At 48.9% G+C, this 18,419-nt stretch overlaps 5 protein-coding genes across 5 annotated transcripts; all 5 read left to right on the forward strand.

The window, feature by feature from the left end:
• The first annotated feature begins 687 nt into the window (after positions 1-687).
• BDV38DRAFT_60823 (uncharacterized protein) lies at positions 688-3,141 on the forward strand. Its single transcript, XM_032063630.1, has 3 exons — positions 688-1,130; positions 1,229-1,351; positions 1,583-3,141. Exons 1-3 carry the CDS (start codon positions 1,110-1,112, stop codon positions 2,972-2,974), a joined length of 1,536 nt encoding a protein of 511 aa, XP_031914881.1. The 5' UTR covers positions 688-1,109; the 3' UTR covers positions 2,975-3,141.
• Positions 3,142-3,272: 131 nt separating this feature from the next.
• On the forward strand, positions 3,273-7,727 carry BDV38DRAFT_243954 (putative NF-X1 finger transcription factor). The gene has a single exon (XM_032054259.1). The coding sequence runs from the start codon at positions 3,762-3,764 to the stop codon at positions 7,242-7,244; it is 3,483 nt and encodes a 1,160-aa protein (XP_031914882.1). The 5' UTR covers positions 3,273-3,761; the 3' UTR covers positions 7,245-7,727.
• Positions 7,728-10,815: 3,088 nt separating this feature from the next.
• On the forward strand, positions 10,816-13,028 carry sit2 (putative siderochrome-iron transporter). Its single transcript, XM_032063631.1, has 3 exons — positions 10,816-11,176; positions 11,246-11,859; positions 11,916-13,028. The coding sequence occupies exons 1-3, from the start codon at positions 10,905-10,907 to the stop codon at positions 12,851-12,853; spliced, it is 1,824 nt and encodes a 607-aa protein (XP_031914883.1). The 5' UTR covers positions 10,816-10,904; the 3' UTR covers positions 12,854-13,028.
• Positions 13,029-13,452: 424 nt separating this feature from the next.
• BDV38DRAFT_270354 (GH92 family glycosyl hydrolase) lies at positions 13,453-16,055 on the forward strand (the record flags this gene model as incomplete). Its single annotated transcript, XM_032057136.1, has 4 exons — positions 13,453-13,462; positions 13,610-14,702; positions 14,752-15,426; positions 15,473-16,055. The coding sequence occupies 4 exons, from the start codon at positions 13,453-13,455 to the stop codon at positions 16,053-16,055; spliced, it is 2,361 nt and encodes a 786-aa protein (XP_031914884.1).
• Positions 16,056-16,569: 514 nt separating this feature from the next.
• BDV38DRAFT_60887 (uncharacterized protein) lies at positions 16,570-18,382 on the forward strand. Its single transcript, XM_032063632.1, has 4 exons — positions 16,570-16,793; positions 16,918-17,585; positions 17,645-17,677; positions 17,744-18,382. Exons 1-4 carry the CDS (start codon positions 16,725-16,727, stop codon positions 18,129-18,131), a joined length of 1,158 nt encoding a protein of 385 aa, XP_031914885.1. The 5' UTR covers positions 16,570-16,724; the 3' UTR covers positions 18,132-18,382.
• The last annotated feature ends 37 nt before the right edge of the window (positions 18,383-18,419 follow it).

Below are 18,419 nucleotides of genomic sequence, written 5' to 3' on the forward strand. Positions count from 1 at the left end.
GCGCGGAACCTAGAGGCAGTAGATAAAGCTAATTCGACTAGGGCAGCCATCCTTTAATCAGGATGGGTGGACCCCGACCAGAAGAAATAGTATTGTTCTTGTTATTTTTATTATCGACATGGCCTTCAGGAGCCGTGCCCAAGGCCTTATTCTCTGTCGAACTGCATAGCCCCTCCAGAAGCGCTACGCTAACTGGCAAGCTGAAAGGCAATACTGGGCGCTGAATGGCTCGTCAGCCTCCATATTGGAATCAGAGCGAGTCTCCTGACAAGTCCACGCTGATTGCTAGATGTACAGGCGCCACACACCCTTTTTTGAAGCCGCGATCAACAGATCATCGTATTATGGTGCGTGGGAATCCTGGCTCTCCCTGACCGCAATATATGTCTAATCGTAGGATCGTATTCAGGCCAATCCGAAGCACTGTGCATAAGCAAAAGTACAAATAGCCCCCTAGAACTGGTGTGGTGTATATACACCGCTGAATTTTGAAATCTTCTTAAGCTTTCATCTTCTTTATTGTTCCTCTCTATCACCACTCGGTATTGATATCGTTGTTGTCCTATCGTGGAGATGTATATGCCTGGTTTCCGAGGCACCACGGATTGACCCATTTACATTACTAAACTAGGATTAGCGCCACTCAGTGTTTGGAAGCTTTCCTTTTTTTTTTTTTTTTTTTTTTTTTTTTAAATGAGCGCGCCAAAAAAGATAAAGAGAAACACAGACAAAGATCAACAGAAGGAAAGGCAGCAGAGTGTCCAACTTTTCAGGCGTTGTTTCTTTGATCATAGCGCTGTGCGATCTCTATTCCTCTCTATTGTGTCTGTTCCTATTGGAAATAGTTTGCATTCTTCGTGTTGTTATCTTGACAACGAAGGGGTACCCGGTCATTTTGCTTTAGGCTCATCTTGCGATTCCGCGCGACAATCTCTTTATCAGTCGCAAATAGCTGATCGCGTAACTGATTCTTGTGCCTGACCTCACAGCGCTAGACAGTGTGCTTGCCAAGTCCTTTTTTTATACACTTTCACTTTGTTGCTTGGGTTATAGTACCCACCAGTAACTGTGCTGTCATCTCATAAGTGGGTTGTATAGCGGGGCTCAAAATGGTGTCGTTCTCATGCGAGGTGAGTTGGACGAAACTCTTATTCGTTCTCTGACGTCTAAATGCTATGAGTGAACCTTAAATGTATGGTGATGGCTGACCTTTGCCTCGGAAATTTAGGCTTGCGGTGATATTCTCACCAAGAAGAAGCTCGATCCTCATCGCAACCAATGTCGCGGCGCAACCTTTACCTGCATTGATTGCATGGTCCATTTCCAGGGAACTAGTTATAGATCACATACGGTATGGATATGTTTTTCTTTTCCTACGTGCCCTACCTATTAGTCCGAGGCTACGCGATCGGCCTCGCGGGCTTGGGCGCAGTATTGGTTCGCAGTGCGATCACTTAGCGGCTTTGCTTTACAGCTTGTCTCAGTGGTATTGGGTAGACGTCAAGAGCGAAGGACTTCTTGATAAATATTACCTATTCAAAGGCCTACTATCATTGATTAGTGGATGCTAATTTGTCTTAAGTCATGCATGACCGAGGCTCAGAAGTACGAGGGCGCTCTATATAAGCCGAAACAGACGAAGAATCAACGGAATCAAAAAGGCAAGAACGATCCTAAGCAGAACTCCAAGCCTACTACCAATGGTCACCGAGCACCCTACGTCGAGGACGCTCCTGAATCCGACAAGTCCAAGGAGAACATATCCACGCTACCCACTGCCCCTACTCCTCCAATTACTTCGGGGACTCCTCAGAGAGATGATTCTAAACAGGTCAATGTATTCGACTTCCTAGTTGCTGAGAAGACGCCGAACGCATCTAAAGTCTCCCTCAATCAGCCCAGAGAGCAGATGCAAATGGTTGATCACGCTCCTTCTGTCTTTGAAGCCAGCAAGGCGTTAACCAACTACGAAACCGGCGGCGAGGATGAGGATAAGCGGTATGATCTGCCATACGAGGAAAATGGCTATTCTTACGGCTCTGGTCCTATCCCGCCATCGGTGTACCCAAGTACAGCCGCGAACGCTTCCATGGAGTTCATGACCCCGGCCCCGAAGAAGAAGAAGGACCGTTCGCGCAAGACTGAGGCGGGCGCCGTTACCAGTGAGAAGAAGCGGAAGCGCCACAATGAAGACCAGGAAATTGAAGACGTCGATACTCCTATGATGGAAGCACCATCTAGCGTCGTGAACCACCCAGGCACGCCCATGCTGAATCATTCGGGGCTAACAGGTGGTTTGAGCCGGATGCTTCGGTCCCCCTCCCTAGAAGATGAGAATGACCACGCCGATCATCCTCGCCGGCGTTATCAGGACCCTTCATCTCCCATTAAGCGTACTCGCCGTGACGACAAGGATGGCTCTGATGCCGGCTTGGGCATCTCGATGAAGAACCGTGCCGAACGCCTTGTCTCTTCCATGTTTGGAGGCCCTGCGGAAAGCAAGCGTGGTTCATCAGATGATGGTGACGCACGACCTAAAAAGTCTAACCGTGTGGCACCTGATTCGCACAAGTCTAAGCGCAAGAGTAGCGCTCAGATGGATGGTCGGCCATCTCAGCGTCTCAAACAAATCGAATACGCTAACGGTTCCCGCACCGAGTCCCCTCGCGGGGATGACGGCCGCCAGGTCGTGGTCTATGGGCAGCCGAACATTCCTAGTGACCTACAGCGACAGATGGCTGCTCACTTCTTGTCATTGGTAACCAAGGGTCCCGAAAGCCAGCGAGGATTCTCTGTGAACAAGGTCTTGAAGCGCTTCCATCGTGACTTCACCGACGAATTTGATGATGAACGGGGTCGTGAGCAAGGGCGCAGCCGTGCAGACCATGAGCAAAGAGGTGAAGACGAGAAAGATCTTTGGCGCACATTGCGCATCAAGAGAAATGACCGGGGAGAGATTGTCCTTTTTATGTAATCATGAGGAAGGCTAGGTTTGACGGCTGATAAGATTGTTCGTGTTTTGTTTTCATTTGCATAGCGATGTCACTTTAATAGGTTTTGGCTCCGTCCTCTAGCAGCCAAAGCACTTCCTGTCTCTATCTATGTACTTAGTCATGGGAGTGTGATGATGTTTGGCTCTAAACACCTTTTTGTCTCATTTAAAAATATATATATATATATATAAACATTGTACTCCGTACTTGAATTTTGTATCTCATCTGGAGGTGCTACACGAATTCTGGTCAAGACGAAGAATAATTTAATGATTTTAGGGTCTGCAACGGACTTACTCTAAGAATTGCTTACGTTTCTGACCGGTCTTTATCACGTTAATGGATTTCAGCATGGAGATGATCACTCATAGGGACTTCCGAAAGAGAGCGGTCAGACTGAGTCACGATTACTCACAATCGACAACCGTGCGCTTGGCAGGAACCGCTACTAATCCGAATGGCGGCCTAGCCACATGACTCATGAAGACTGTACATTTTCTACTGCATATGATTGGAGGCTTGAAGCCAACCAACGGCTAGAGCCGCAACAGAGCTTCCGCCACTCAAATCTGAAATTCTAAGGAACAATTGCCCCGTCGATCTTTCGATCGCCTTCTTTTTGATTTAATCCTCGTCGCCTCCGGGGGAACAGGCCCTATTTTATTCCTTCGTTATCTTCAGGCACACCCTCACTCATATTAAAGGGAGCGTCCTCGACCATCTGTCATATCACGTTTACCCGCTTCAAATAGTTCTTTATCGCAGTGCATGAGCGGGCGGGTCGAAGTTTGTAACCGGCTATCGATCACCGAGACTATGTCCGACGTGCCTGCACCCGTTGCAGAAGGAAGCGCATCTCGACCGAGGCCATCGAGACGTGGAGGAGGCCGAGGCCGTGGCAATCGCAATCACCGACGCCCTCAGACCCAAACCACAGAACGATCTCAGGATGCACAACCGTCTACTCAGCAGCCATCACAAGCTCAATCTACCCAGAATTCACCGTTAGATCCTCCCGCCGATGCACCACGCTCTCGCAGAGGGCCACGGAGGGGAAGAGGGGGAGGTCGGGGTGGCGGCGCACCCTCGGAGGGCACTAGTCGTCGACAGAGACAACGAGGCGGAGACCGAGGGACAACCAGTACGGGCAGACGGTTCGAAGGACGTTTAACGAAATCAGAACAGGCGCCGGAGGAAGAACAGGCTGATACAGCAGTGGATACGAATGATCCAGGATTGAGGGCCGATGCGCCTGCATTTGTGCCAGGAACACAGCCAGAACATGCCCCCAACGAGCCCACTCCCTCGACTACTTCTGCGCCCACAAAGAAGAAGCCTAAAGCTAAGAATACCCCGCCTCCGCCGCCCAAAGTCACGACAAAATCAGTTGCGGCCGACATCGCCACTCGCATTCACGAGGATATTGCCCACAACCTTTATGAGTGTCCTATTTGCACCGGAGAGCTGGGGAGGAGATCGCGTGTCTGGAACTGTGGGTTATGTTGGACGGTATTCCATTTAAGTTGTGTCAAGAAATGGTCGAAGAACGAAGGTGCTGCTGCGCAGGACGCTGCCCGTCGCCAAGGAGAAGGAGACCCGACTACACCTCGAGCCTGGCGCTGTCCTGGCTGTAACCTTCCTCAAGAAGTGTTTCCATCAAGCTACACTTGCTGGTGTGAAAAAGAAGTTGACCCGCGGTCGCTTCCCGGTCTTCCACCACATTCATGCGGGCAGACCTGTGCACGACAGCGTAAAGGCTGTCCGCATCCGTGCGATGCGACTTGTCATGCTGGGCCCTGCGCACCATGTACAGCTATGGGCCCCACTCAGGATTGCTTTTGCGGTAGAAATTCGTCCACCAAGCGTTGTCAGGATACCGATTATGAAAATGGATGGAGCTGCGGGGAAACCTGTGGGGATCTTCTGCCGTGCGGCGAACATACTTGCCCTCGACCATGCCACGAGGGTCTCTGTGGTGATTGCGAGGAGAGGATAGAGGCTCGCTGCTACTGTGGAAAAGTACAGACAGAGATGATGTGTAGTTCCAAGGACGAGGAAATGGACAGTCAGATGCTGCACGATGAGGATGGTGAGAAGAGTCACGTTGAGGATTGGACTGGTTGTTTTAGTTGCGGAGACCAATGCAATCGCCCCTTCGATTGTGGCGTTCACTTCTGCGAGAAGGGTTGTCATCCACAGGATATACACCCTGCCCACTGTCCAAGGTCACCAGATGTCGTGCTTCATTGCCCTTGTGGTAAAACGCCATTGACCGAAATCCCCGGATATACTCCCCGAAACTCTTGTGAGGACCCGATTCCAAACTGCTTGGAGGCTTGTGGAAAAATTTTACCATGTGGACATTCATGCGACAAGGTCTGTCACACTGGTTCTTGTGGGCCTTGTTTCCGCAGAGTCCCCGTGCCGTGCCGTTGCGGACGCAACTCTTTTATGTCCATTTGCCACCAAGGTACTCTTGTGCACCCTCAGTGTTTCCGTGTCTGCAAGGCTGGCTTGCATTGTGGTCGCCATGCGTGTGCTGAGCGGTGTTGTCCCGGTGAACAGAAGGCGGTTGAGCGCCAGGCTCTGCGGCGAAAGCTCAAGTCTCATCTTCGCCCAAGTGATGAAGATGTGGAGGCCGAACATATTTGCACTCGGGTGTGTGGCCGCATGCTGAAATGTGGGCGGCATACATGCCCCGAACTCTGTCATAAAGGACCCTGCAACACTTGTAGAGAGGCCATCTTCGAGGAGATCTCGTGTAATTGTGGTCGATCTATATTGTATCCGCCTTTGCCTTGTGGGACCCAGCCGCCGCCATGCTCTGCCCCGTGCGAACGCCCGAAATCGTGCGGTCATCCCCAGACACCACACAATTGTCACACGGATGAAGAGGAGTGTCCCAAATGCCCCTATTTAACCGAGAAGATGTGTTTGTGTGGAAAACAAATGTTGAAGAACGTGCCCTGTTGGCTGGCAGATGCGCGATGCGGTCGTATCTGTGGCGCAACGCTTAAGTGTGGCTCTCATACGTGCCAGAAGAACTGCCATCGCCCAGGCGATTGCGAAGATACTTTGAAGCCTTGCCAACAGCCATGTGGAAAGACTAAGACTATGTGCGGTCATCCATGCACGGAGCCCTGCCACGCGCCTTATCCATGCCCGGAGAAAACTCCCTGTTCCTCCATGATCACGGTAACATGTGGTTGCGGACGACTCCGTCAGGAGCGTCGCTGCAATGCAGCGAAGGCTGTAGCATCAAAGGGACAATTGCAGCAGCCACAAAGACTGCCTGCTGCGACTCCATTGACGTGTGATGATGAATGCGCGCGGCTCGAGCGGAACCGTTCGCTGGCGTCTGCGTTGGGAGTTGACATTAACCCGTCAACAACCGTTGCTCAGAATTTGACAGCCACGAACCTTCCCTACTCCTCTGAAACCCTGGACATGTATATCCAGCTATCGTCCTCCGCTCCTTTGTCTACCCTCCAATCATACGAATCTACCCTTCACTCTTTAGCGGCCAATCCAACACAACGTTCTGTACGGTTTCAACCGGCAAAGTCATCTTTGCGGGCGTTCGTTCATTCCCTCGCAACTGACTGGGGCTTCGCGAGCGAGAGCTTTGACCCCGAACCTCACCGACACGTGTTTGTTTTGAAACCTACAGTGTGGAACCCTCCTCTTCTTGGGATGGGCAATGGAACAGCGATCGGAATCGGCGGCATGAGTGTGAGTGAATGTGTTAAGCTGCGCGAACGCCAGAGACAGAAAGAACGTGAAGCCCAACGCCTTGCAGCGGCGGAAGCAAAGGCCCAACGGGAAGCCGTTAAGGCCCAGGCAAACGGCGCCAACGAGGGTGGATGGGCTCAGGTTGCTGCTTCACGACGAAGCAATGCCAGCACACGAAGCACGACCCCGAATCCAGGCACGCCTGCCCGGTCTGGCTCGATGTTTGCAGCTCTCGCTGGAGATGATGGGAGCACATGGGGCGCTCCCAAGAAGGAAAAACTCGTTCTTCGGTCAGGAGTAGGCGCCGGGAAACAGTTGCGAACCCCACAGGCCGCAACTGAGGTTGTTGACAGTTGGGAGGAGGAGGAAGAAAAACAAGAGCAGGAAGAGCGTGCTCGGGAGCAGGTACAGGAACTGGAACAGGAACAGGACGATGGGCAAGGAGATGTTCAGAAAGGAACCTCTGAAATCGAAACTACAGAGACTGGAGAAGCTATTGCTACTTCTTCAGCGGTGTGATATCAAGGCGTTTGGGACTATAATGAATGACTGCTTATGAATATTTTCAGTTCTCTTTTTTTTCTACGGCATCATGGATGTGGTCCCATATGATAATGGCGATCAGATTAGCGTGCAGGATTCGCATCAGTGGCGTGTTTAACAAAGCGACTCAGAAGCTTAATAAAAAAGTTTGATAGATCTTGAATGAATGATACTACTAGTATGCCCTAGAAAATGGATAAGTCCAGTGGAAAACTTTGCGTTAGAAACGAGAACTTGAACCAGGGGTCCTAATGTCTATAGGGCTTAGGGATTCATTCTTCCTGTCAAGCGGGACGACCAAGTTCTGGAATTACCTCTCTAGTTGTAGCACCTCGTCATCGGATACTAGTAAGTATAGAGATAGACTTGGAGGAGTCTGTGTCGTGATATACTGATGTAATATTATACCTTGTTCTGCGCCCTCGAGCACAAGGTATACAGGACCCAGCTGATCAATAAAAATTCCTGATTTCTCCTCAAGACTTACTACTGTAACACGAATACCCATTCCGTGACCAAGGTCAGATGCTATTTATGCCATTTTCCCTCTAAGGCTGCACTAATTCGCTGTGACACGCTACACGGGGATATAGCTCCTTTGCATGTCTTGAGTGTTCGGACAGACCGAGAGAGGAGAGTACTGATTACACCTTCTTTGTAACTATTGACAATGGTTTTACGTGGCAGTATACGGAGTAGAGAGACAATAATGATTTCATATACATAGGAACTCATTGATTAAGACTAGAAGGACAGACCAAAAGCATAGAGTCATCAAAGAGCGGATACAACTCCTGGAGCCCCTGGAGCTTGCGAGTACCTGTACGGAGTATATGGTTACGTACCCCCTTTTTCTATACCCCAGCATGCGTCAGTCAAGCTTTCAGATGAGCCATTGGCTGCGGATAGATTGCACTAATTAAATGAAAAGAATCATGATCGACAGATGATGTGGACTGCCGCAGCCACTACTGCAGTGTACAGGAGAAACATGCACTAATCGATCCTGTTTCACTTATTAATATCATGAGAAAGATTAGCGGTAAGCAGTACTAAACTAACCTATTTGCTTTTGATCATTGATCTTCATCTTCCGCTGTTTCATTATTTTTTGAGTTAACTTTTCCTTCTTCCTGCGACGTGGGTGAATTAAAGGTTCTTCCTTGTCATTACTGGATTGATTCAATAATCATTATGTAACAAATAATGACCCAGACTAAGGTCGCCCTTCCCTGCCCCCTTCCCTGTGCTTTTCTTTTTCTCTGCCTCATTGTATGTTGGGATTGTGGGGTCGAATCTGAGGGCTTCGTCTAGATTTACTCGAACCATTCCATAGCGGCAACTATTGAAAATCCCGTGGCGAACTGTAGTAGCCTGTCATCCTCATTGGGGATAGCTTACAAGGAAAGATGAACTACAGACTCGCCCGATATTTCTCGAGGCTGTCTTGTGGCGGCCGGTCCCTCCGGTTGCAAAATCTGGTACGGTGCGCAGCACTAACCCAGCCTAAACGGTCTAGACAGAGTGGTTAATAAGGGTTTCCACGGTAGCCTACACTAAAACGCCGTTTCGCTGTCTTTCTTTGTATGTAGTTGCCCCAGGCTAACGATAAATTTTTTTTTCTTTGTTCCCCATTTCTTTTAATTCATCGTTCTGGCGGCTTGTGTTAGCGTGGAGGATGGATGGCAGAATCTGACGGTTCGCACTTGCTCTACCAACAGTGTCTTGGCAACGGCAAGACCGAGAGGAATTTTGCTTGATTTTTAGACACTACCATACAGGTAAATTAAAAAAAAAGGCTTATCTTGTTTGATTGGGATTGAAAAAAAAAAGAAAGGGTTCGGGATGAAAGACTATTATATCAGACTTTCAGAGTTCCAGTTGTTGTTGGACATCAGATTAGATTATCTGATTGATTTGATCACAAAGGAAAATCTTATCTACCATGGGACAAATGTCTGGCGGCGGCGAACAATGAACTTTTCACAGTCGAAGACGTCAACACCGCGAAAAAATTTTGCAGGCCTGACGGTGTTACCGATGTGGGAACCAACTGTGCACTAAGTGGGGAATGTTTAGTGGGAAATTTCTTGACTGAATTCCCAATGATGTATGGCATGACTGACAGTGTTCATGACAAGAGTTTACTTTCGTACGCGCTCAAACCTTCAAATGCGACCTAAAGGATTCGTTGGTCAGATGAGTACGAAGATAAGTAATGATTAGTGAAAAGCTATAACTTCCTTGCATCAGGTTTTCTTTTCCCGATTTGTTTAGCATGAGGGGGTTCTCAACGTGGTCATGTCGACGGTCACCCATGTTTATCTTCGCCCGATCTAGTGGAAAAGGTAGAAGTCAAATAAGTTTCAAAAGTTAAATATCATATTGCTGTTTGGGAAGACCTCTGACCAACACTACTCTCACGCACACGCACTAGCCCAAATACTAACTCGCCAGGAAAGTGGGATGATAATCTACGGCCCAAGATCAGTCATGTACTGTACCTGTATGCACTATAACTCTTAGCTACGATGCTTGCCTGTTCTCTGCTCGGGCCATGTCTTGACTTTAATATAAGACGTTTCATACGCTGGAACGATCCCACTCAATCGATCCCGTCAGCTTACGGGCTAAATTTCTCTCCTGCGGTTGGACGTGTTGCTTCTCCTTTGACCTTACAGCCGGTGTTCGCACCTTGGCATCGCGTGGGAGAGAACGTACTAAGCTCGTTGTGGAGGAACTACTGTGCACCGGTGGGGATGAGGATATCCACACCGGAAGTTTTCGTGTGAGCGCGATGCCCGTATTCGATCATATGTCACATTGCACCAGAGACCGTGGAGCGTTTTTCGACCAAAACAAAGTGGGAGGGCAAGTAATAACACTCTACTGTGTACCTTCAGAGATTTAATCTCGAATTGCATGCACAGTAGGCAGGGTAGTGTTGTTGGCCATGGATACTGACGGGTAAATCGCTCCTAGACCGGAATAGAACCGGAAATGAAACCTGCAAGGGCAAACAGCGGATCCTCGCCCTGTCGAGGTAATTTTCTGATTTTGTTTTTCCTTTTCTTTTCTTCCCCAAATTAGCACCACCAATGAGTGGGTATAATTTCCGCTCAGGCACTTTTCAGCTCCGAAGCAGGCGTATCGGTCGGTATCGGATGAGACTAAAAGGGTAGTTCCATAATCAGATCCCAAAATGTTATCTGATCCGACCAGTCGCATTGTGGCTCCATGGTTACAGTCCCCGCCAGACCATGATTGGTCCGATACAACCACTTCCACCACTCAACGAACATCGCTTGGGCTCCACGCTGAAGCAGCGCGTCTTGTGCGGGAAAGGAAAATTGTGTTTCGCATGATTTTCTATGGTCCGGCCCATTCGCCGTTGCTGGTGGATATATTGCGGTTGATTTCCTCGCGCGGATCCCTTTCCTTCTTCTCTCTTTTATAGATCTTATCTCTCCCTCCTTGTCACCTTGGGAACCCAAGCTCCCACCCTTTGGCTATTTTCAGTTGGGAAAGACCACGCCATCGAGGTCTCAAACAGGAAGTGTGAGCTTCACACTCGGAGATCAGAAGAGAAGGGAGCGATAAAGGGATCACCCTTTGACGTGACCCGTTCAATCAAATATGGGTTTCTTGGAGAAATTCTCTGGTGCTACACCAGCTGCAGACAACGGGGATACCGAAGCTCATAGACCGAAGAATGCCGCGGAAGCATCCGGAGACCAGATCCTTGCTGTTGAGACTGACAGTTCCCGGCTGAGTCTTGAAGCGCGCAACGAGAAGGAGGCCCAAGAACATCCTAATCAGGTCACGCGAGACGCTCATCTCGGTCAGCAGAAAGCCGAAGCCGCTGCCCTTGTCTGGAGTAAGAAGGCAGTCCGTTTCACCTACGGCTGGTGAGTATTTCGCTTGATTTGTTAATTATTTGTCGGATTTCACGTCTAATCACGTATGATGAATCACAGGATTTGGGTGTGTTTCTTTATGATGGCACTTCAGTCAGCTCTCAGCAGCACCGTTATGTTAGCCGCTTATGCCGATTTTCAGCAAGCACCGCAAGTTGCTACGTCCAATATCCTGTATAGCATCATCGGGGGTGTCCTGAAGCTGCCTATTGCTAGGATGCTTAACCTCTGGGGACGTGCAGAAGGGTTGCTCGTCTTCATCGGAGTCTACACACTCGGCCTGATCATCCTTGCTGCATGCAACGGACCCGATTCCTTCGCCGCCGGTAACGTTCTCTTTTGGGTTGGGTATAACTCTGTTTACTACATTCTGGATGTTTTCATTGCCGATACTTCTGGCCTGAGGAACAGAGCCTTCGCTATTGCTTTTGTCAGCACGCCTTTCATCTGCACTGCCTTCACAGCTCCTTTGGCTGGCCAATCTTTTGTCAACCACACCGGTTGGCGCTGGGGTTACGGTGTGTTCGCTATCGTGGTTCCAGTTACTCTCTGCCCCCTTGCTATAGTTTTCAAATACTACGAGCGCAAAGCCATCAAGACGGGCGTTTTCAAACGGGAGCCCAGTGGCCGGAATCTTGTGCAATCTATCGTATATTACTTCCATGAATTTGATGGTATGCTACGAAATATCCCGGTTCTCTGCTTGCTTGCTGACTTTATGCAACTTCAGTCGTTGGTGCACTCATTTTGATGGCTGCTTGGATCCTTCTGCTGCTGCCATTCAGCTTGGCAACCTACGGTCGGGCCCAATACAAATCCGCGGCTTTCATCGCCGAAATTGTTGTCGGATTTTGTCTCCTCTTTGTTTTCGCCGCCTGGGAGAAGTGGTTTGCTCGTGCCCATTTCGTAAGCTACGAGTTGCTCAGGAAGCGCACCGTTTTAGGAGCCTGCGGTATGGCTGCTCTTTCTTTCTTTAGCTTCTACTGCTGGGATCAATATTTCATGAATTTCTGTATTGTCGTCTACGACCTCAGTCTGTCGATGGGAGGTTACATGGCGCAGATCTACAATGTTGGCACCACCTTCTGGGGTGTTGGTTTCGGTTTATGGGTTAGGCTCACCAAGCACTTCAAGTACGCTTGTCTGTTTTTCGCTCTTCCGCTTATGATTCTGGGTGCCGGTTTGATGATTCATTTCCGTGGTGAGGGTGGTGGTGATATTGGCTATGTGATCATGTGCCAGATTTTCATCGCATTCGGTGGTGGTACTATTGTCCTTGGTAACGACATGGCTGTCATGGCCGCCGCTGACCGTGAAGGTGTGCCCATGATGCTGGCATTGTTGGGTCTGTTCAACAGTTTGGGTGGTGCCATTGGTTATGCCGTGGCCGCAGCCATCTACAACAACACCTGGCTCGAGGCCCTTGAGTCCCGTCTACCAAGTGACATGCTATCGCAGGCCAACCAAATCTACATGGGTGGTTATGCACTTCAGATAACGTACGACATGGGGGGTCCAACCCGTGATGCCATCAATTACGCATGGGGTCGTACCCAAATGTACGGATCGATTGCCGCAACCTGTCTGCTTGCTCTGGGCATTCCTTGCATCGCCATCTGGAAGAACTACAATGTCGACAAGAAGCAGAACAAGGGTACTATGATTTAAATCGTGGGCATCTCCTTATACAAAACTTGGAAGAAAAATGATAGAATCTCTTTTGGATACCCCCATCTCATGTATTAAATATTGGTGGTTTGGAACGGTTGGTTTAGAAAACCACGAGAGAAGGGCGAGTGCCCTTTGATATGGTTATAATATTTATTGATTTAATGTCGAATTCATACCCATTACTGCTCTTCACGTTAGGGAGCTTTTCTATAAAGCTTGATCATCTACTCCAGCTACTGATGCAGCCTATCACCCTCTCCTATTCATCTGTATCTCCAGCACTGTGTACACAACTCTCTGGTATACCGAGAGATGTCCGACGGGCGTGGATCAATATTAGCTCAACCTATGATACTTTATCAGTAGTTGAGCAAACAATATTACCTCCCGACAGCATTTGTATGTCTTTTACCTCTATATCTCCGCCTGTATGTACATGCATACCAGAGATATCCCAACCCCGCGGGCACGTGCCACATCCCTTGCAGATCATCCAATACATTCTCCCCAACCTCTGTCGATCATTCCCTTCGTTTGCACATAGTAATGTTACATTGCATTGAATCGGCTTCTGGCTATTCTCGAGCTACTCCGCTATGTCACACTGTTACTCCACTTCTTACACGCTCCTTCCTCGGAAGTGTGCTTCACAAACGATAGATTTTCAGCTACTACTGACATGCTGTTATTGTTAGTCATATCTGAGGTCTTTAATATCAGTATATGCAATCGGTATGCGACGAGAGTACATAGTCATCTTATGTGCTCAACTGACGAGCTTTGCTCTGGGAAGCCATCAAGCACGCACTCCAGCGGCGGACCAAGATGTACTTCGGTTCATCGACCCTCTCATCGGGTCAGATAATGGGGGCAATGTATTTGCAGGAGCAAGTCTTCCTTACGGTATGGCCAAGGCAGTAGCAGATGTTGATGGCCAAAATACCTCAGGCTTCTCCACGGATGGGAGCAACGTCACCGGCTTTTCTTCTCTACATGATGCCGGCACAGGGGGGAACCCATCATTAGGCAACTTCCCTCTGTTCCCTCAATACTGTTCTGAAGATGTACTTGACAATTGCAACTTCCCCAACGCTGCGCGGGCAGTCCATTATGTGAATGACTCGGTTGTCGCCCGGCCGGGGTATTTCGCTCTAGCGCTTGAAAATGGGATTCATGCTGAAATGACCACCTCGGAACATGCTGCTCTGTTTCGCTTCAACTTCCCTCCAGCGACAGCAGCGAATGGTTCAGAACTTAGTCCTTTGATCTTGGTAGACTTGACGGACCTATGGAAGAGTCGACAAAACGCATCGATAAGTGTAGATGACCAGACTGGACGCATCAAAGGCAATGGTACATTCCTTCCCAGCTTTGGCGCGGGCTCTTACGTATCTTATTTCTGTGCTGATTTCATCGGCGCATCCATACGCGATAATGGGGTCTGGGTCAACAATCGGGGAGGAACGGAGCCTAAAGAACTCTACGTTACTCGAGGGTTCAATAACTTTTATCTCGAAGCCGGAGGTTTTGTCAGGCTCGAAAGACCTAGTAATGGATCAGTGAGTGTGCGAGTCGGCGTTAGCTATATCAGCACAGATAGAGCTTGTGAGAATGCCCAACGTGAAATCCCGCACCCACTAGAGGATTTCGAAGATATTCAACGTCGTGCAGAGAGTGCTTGGAGAGAAAAGCTTAGCCCAATTTCTATACAACCCGGTGGCGCCAGTGAAGATTTACAAACCAGCTTCTGGAGTGGTGTCTACCGCACAATGCTTGATCCACAAGATTTGACAAGTGAGAACCCACTCTGGGAAAGCAACGAGCCCTACTTCGATTCTTTCTACTGGTACGTATAGCTGATTCTCGGCTTAATGACTGGAACTGACGTCCTCCAGTATCTGGGATTCCTTCAGGGCACAGCATCCATTCCTCACAATTGTTGACCCAGAGGCACAATCGAGGATGGTACGCAGTCTCCTCGACACGTACAAGCACGAAGGGTGGTTGCCAGACTGCCGCATGAGCCTCTGCAAAGGGTGGACACAGGGTGGATCAAATGCCGACGTCGTGCTAACCGATGCGTATGTGAAAAATCTCACTGGGATCGACTGGGACCTAGCGTACAGGGCCATGGTCAATGACGCTGAGAATGAGCCCTTGGAATGGTCGTATGAGGGAAGAGGAGGCTTGCAAAGCTGGAAACGACTCAACTATATACCTTACCTGGACTTTGATTACCTGGGTTTTGGCACTAATTCCCGGAGTATCTCACGAACCCTGGAATACTCATATAACGATTTCTGTTTATCGACAGTTGCCAAGGGACTCCAGAAGGAAGACTTCACTAAGTACCGATCCAGAGCTGGTAATTGGCAGAACCTATACAAAGCAGACCAAACTTCTTTGATCAATGGCACTGATACTGGTTTCGTCGGCTTCTTCCAACCCAAGCATCTAAATGGAACATGGGGATATCAAGATCCAATTGCCTGCAGTGCTCTTGCTTCATGGTGTTCCCTAACAAGCAATCCATCTGAGACTTTCGAGTCCAGCGTATGGGAATACCAATTGTACAGGCCCCTTCCCAGCTCATATTGCGAAAGCTAACAGGCATAGCTACGTTCCCCATGACATGGCGGCTCTGATAGACCTTCTCGGTGGCCCAGAAACATTCGTCTCCCGACTAGATTTCTTTCATACTTCTGGCTTAGCAGATATGGGTAATGAACCCGTTTTTCTAACGGTATACCAATATCACTATGCCGGGAGACCCGCGCTCTCCGCCCGCCGAGCGCATAGCTACATTCCATCTTTATTCAACACCTCGAACAGCGGCTTGCCAGGAAATGATGACTCAGGAGCCATGGGTGCATTCACTGTGTTCTCCATGATGGGTCTCTTCCCAAACCCTGGGCAAGATGTCTACCTTATTATTCCTCCGTTTTTCGAGGCGGTTCACGTCACGCACCCAACGACAAACAAGACTGCTACGATTCGGAACGTTAACTTTGACAATACCTATAAAAATATTTACATACAGAGTGCAACGCTTAATGGAAGCCCTTATACAAAGAGTTGGCTAAGCCATGACTTCTTCACTCAGGGGATGACGCTAGAGTTGACTCTGGGGGACACAGAAAGTGACTGGGGCCGCCGTGAGGAGGACTTGCCACCTAGTTTAAGCAAGCCCTTTAGTTGAGACAAGGCGAATAGTCTATAGCCAATCGATATGCTGCCTTGTATAGAAAAGGAGCTTGAACTGTCGTAGTTTCCGCCTTGGACATGGTTTATCTGAGACAACGCAGATCAGTGTGCTAGATTGGTACTATATATAACAGGGCAGGTACACAGGATATAAGCAAAAGTAGTGTACTGAGGATTTAGTTGGGTGAGCCCCAGCTAACTAAGCTCACTAGTTTGATCACCCAAGGGATGCAGGATGACTCGGGCTGTTCAACGCTGCCGCCCAGCATGCGCAACTTTAACCTTGTTGGGTAAAGCATGGTGTCAGCCTGAGGCCATGCTATAATTACCCCGACCAATAAGGGTCGCCACATGACGGGAACTTTTCCCTCCGAATAGCCCCCCGTGATTCTACGAACAGCAGCTTATCCGGTTCTATGAGACAGAGATGTAGGTGGCAAGCCCTGCATATTGCATACAGTTTAAGGGGCTTTACTATTTTGTCGAAATTCTTGTAAATTGTTATTGCCTGCTATCTGTGCGACAGCAATTGTCTCGCTTTCTTCTGTGAGAATACCTACTTTAGTGTTGAAGCAGGCTTCTCGCCCCTCCTGAACTACTACTTAGGTAAACGGAGCCGTTATAGCTTTCCGCGTCACGGTGATTTCAAGGTTCTTTGCCCTGAATGCCCTCGCGTCGCAGTCATACAAAGTCCCGAAAGGGCTGTCTGCAATGTAAACGACGCCATGTCAAGGTTCGTTACTGCATGATTTCCCATCTTATTTTCGTTCCATCACTGCATAAGTTTCTTTGGCTTGATTATTTCCATTGTATCTTTCGGACAATTTATTTTCTACACGGTCGTTGACAAGTTCTAGTGCGATGAAGAGCTCCCAAAGTGCGGTTTGTGCCAAAAACGAAAACTGCAATGCAAATATCCAGCCTCTTCCAATGAGGCCGATAGTCTGAACCCTTCTACGCCGCAGGATGAAGTTGAGTCAATGTATAGCTCGAACGAGCTGTCTTTATCCACAAGAATGCTGGAAATGAGGCTCTTCCATCTCTATCTGACAGAAACGTACATCACCCTGTACCCAGGGAAGTTAGATACCAATCATTTCCAGTCCGCCGTCCCAGGACTAGCGACATCTTATCCATTCTGCTTGGATGCCCTGCTGGCATTTTCTGCCCTACATCTGGCCTCGAAAGAGACGGGCGATAACCGCCAATGGGTAGAGTGCGCTCTGAAGTATCAGAATCGCTCCTGCTCTGCCATGAGCCGCGTGTTGGCTGAATTCTCTGTTGAGTATTCTGGACCAGCTTTCATTTGCTCCATCCTCATCATGTTATGCTCGTACGCCTACCCTTGCGTTTCCCAAGACGACCAGCCATTCGACCCTCTGGCACAGGTCTTGGAAATCCGTCGACTGCTTGCTGGATGCGCCTTCTTTTTCCACCAACTCGGTAGGATGGAGCATCCAGGCGAACTAGCGGGATGGTTACGATACAAAGATGACGAGGATTCAGAAGAAGAGCTTTCAAAAGAGTAAGTACCTTACGCTCCACTGCTGGACCTTGTATACTCGAAGATTAACCTTGCTCCAGACAACAAGACCCGAAACTTATCCAATTACGAAGGTATGTGGTGTTGCTGACATGTTGCTATACATAAATATGACGTGGCCATTACTGACATCATTCAAGTTCCCTGTTGAATTCCCTAGCTCGTATACGAGGAATGATTGACAATGTTGATGAATCGCGCAGAGAAGTAAATCAGGATATTTGGGAGTTCTTGAATGAAGCAGTTAAGCGACCATTGGGAGGACGCGAGGGGGGAGTGATTGCATTGCCTATTAGGATCAGCGATGCTTATGTGGACCTCCTCAAAGAGGGCGATTGGATGGCCCGTATATTATTTCTTCACTATGGTGTCGGGATGCATCTTCTCTCTGACAGATGGTTTGTTAGAGACTGGGGACGCCGGCTCGTATCGACAGTGTTGCAGCCACTTAAGGACATCCCAGCTGAATGGGAAGAGACTGTTGCATGGACAAGGCAAGCGGTAGACCTTGACGAGTGGTCACGTTGAACAAGACGGAGGGCAACAAGAAAGAAAATTGGAAAACAAACCAAACAAAGACGAAGAAACTGACACTTGATAACAGGATCAGCGATGGAAGCGTCAAATGCGGAGATGTGGCTGATAGCTATTATGTAATAGCTTAACCCCTTGCGGGTTGACCCAAAACCCACGAGATATCGAGCTGATACCGACCCGTTGGACCATGGATTATCCCTGCCTAATCCGGCAGGCGATCAGATGACTCCGCCATGTACCCGCGCTTATCTGTTCATGTGCGGAGATACGGCAGCGCTG

This window comes from Aspergillus pseudotamarii (assembly GCF_009193445.1).
Source record: "Aspergillus pseudotamarii strain CBS 117625 unplaced genomic scaffold BDV38scaffold_19, whole genome shotgun sequence".
NCBI classification, from domain to species: domain Eukaryota; kingdom Fungi; phylum Ascomycota; class Eurotiomycetes; order Eurotiales; family Aspergillaceae; genus Aspergillus; species Aspergillus pseudotamarii.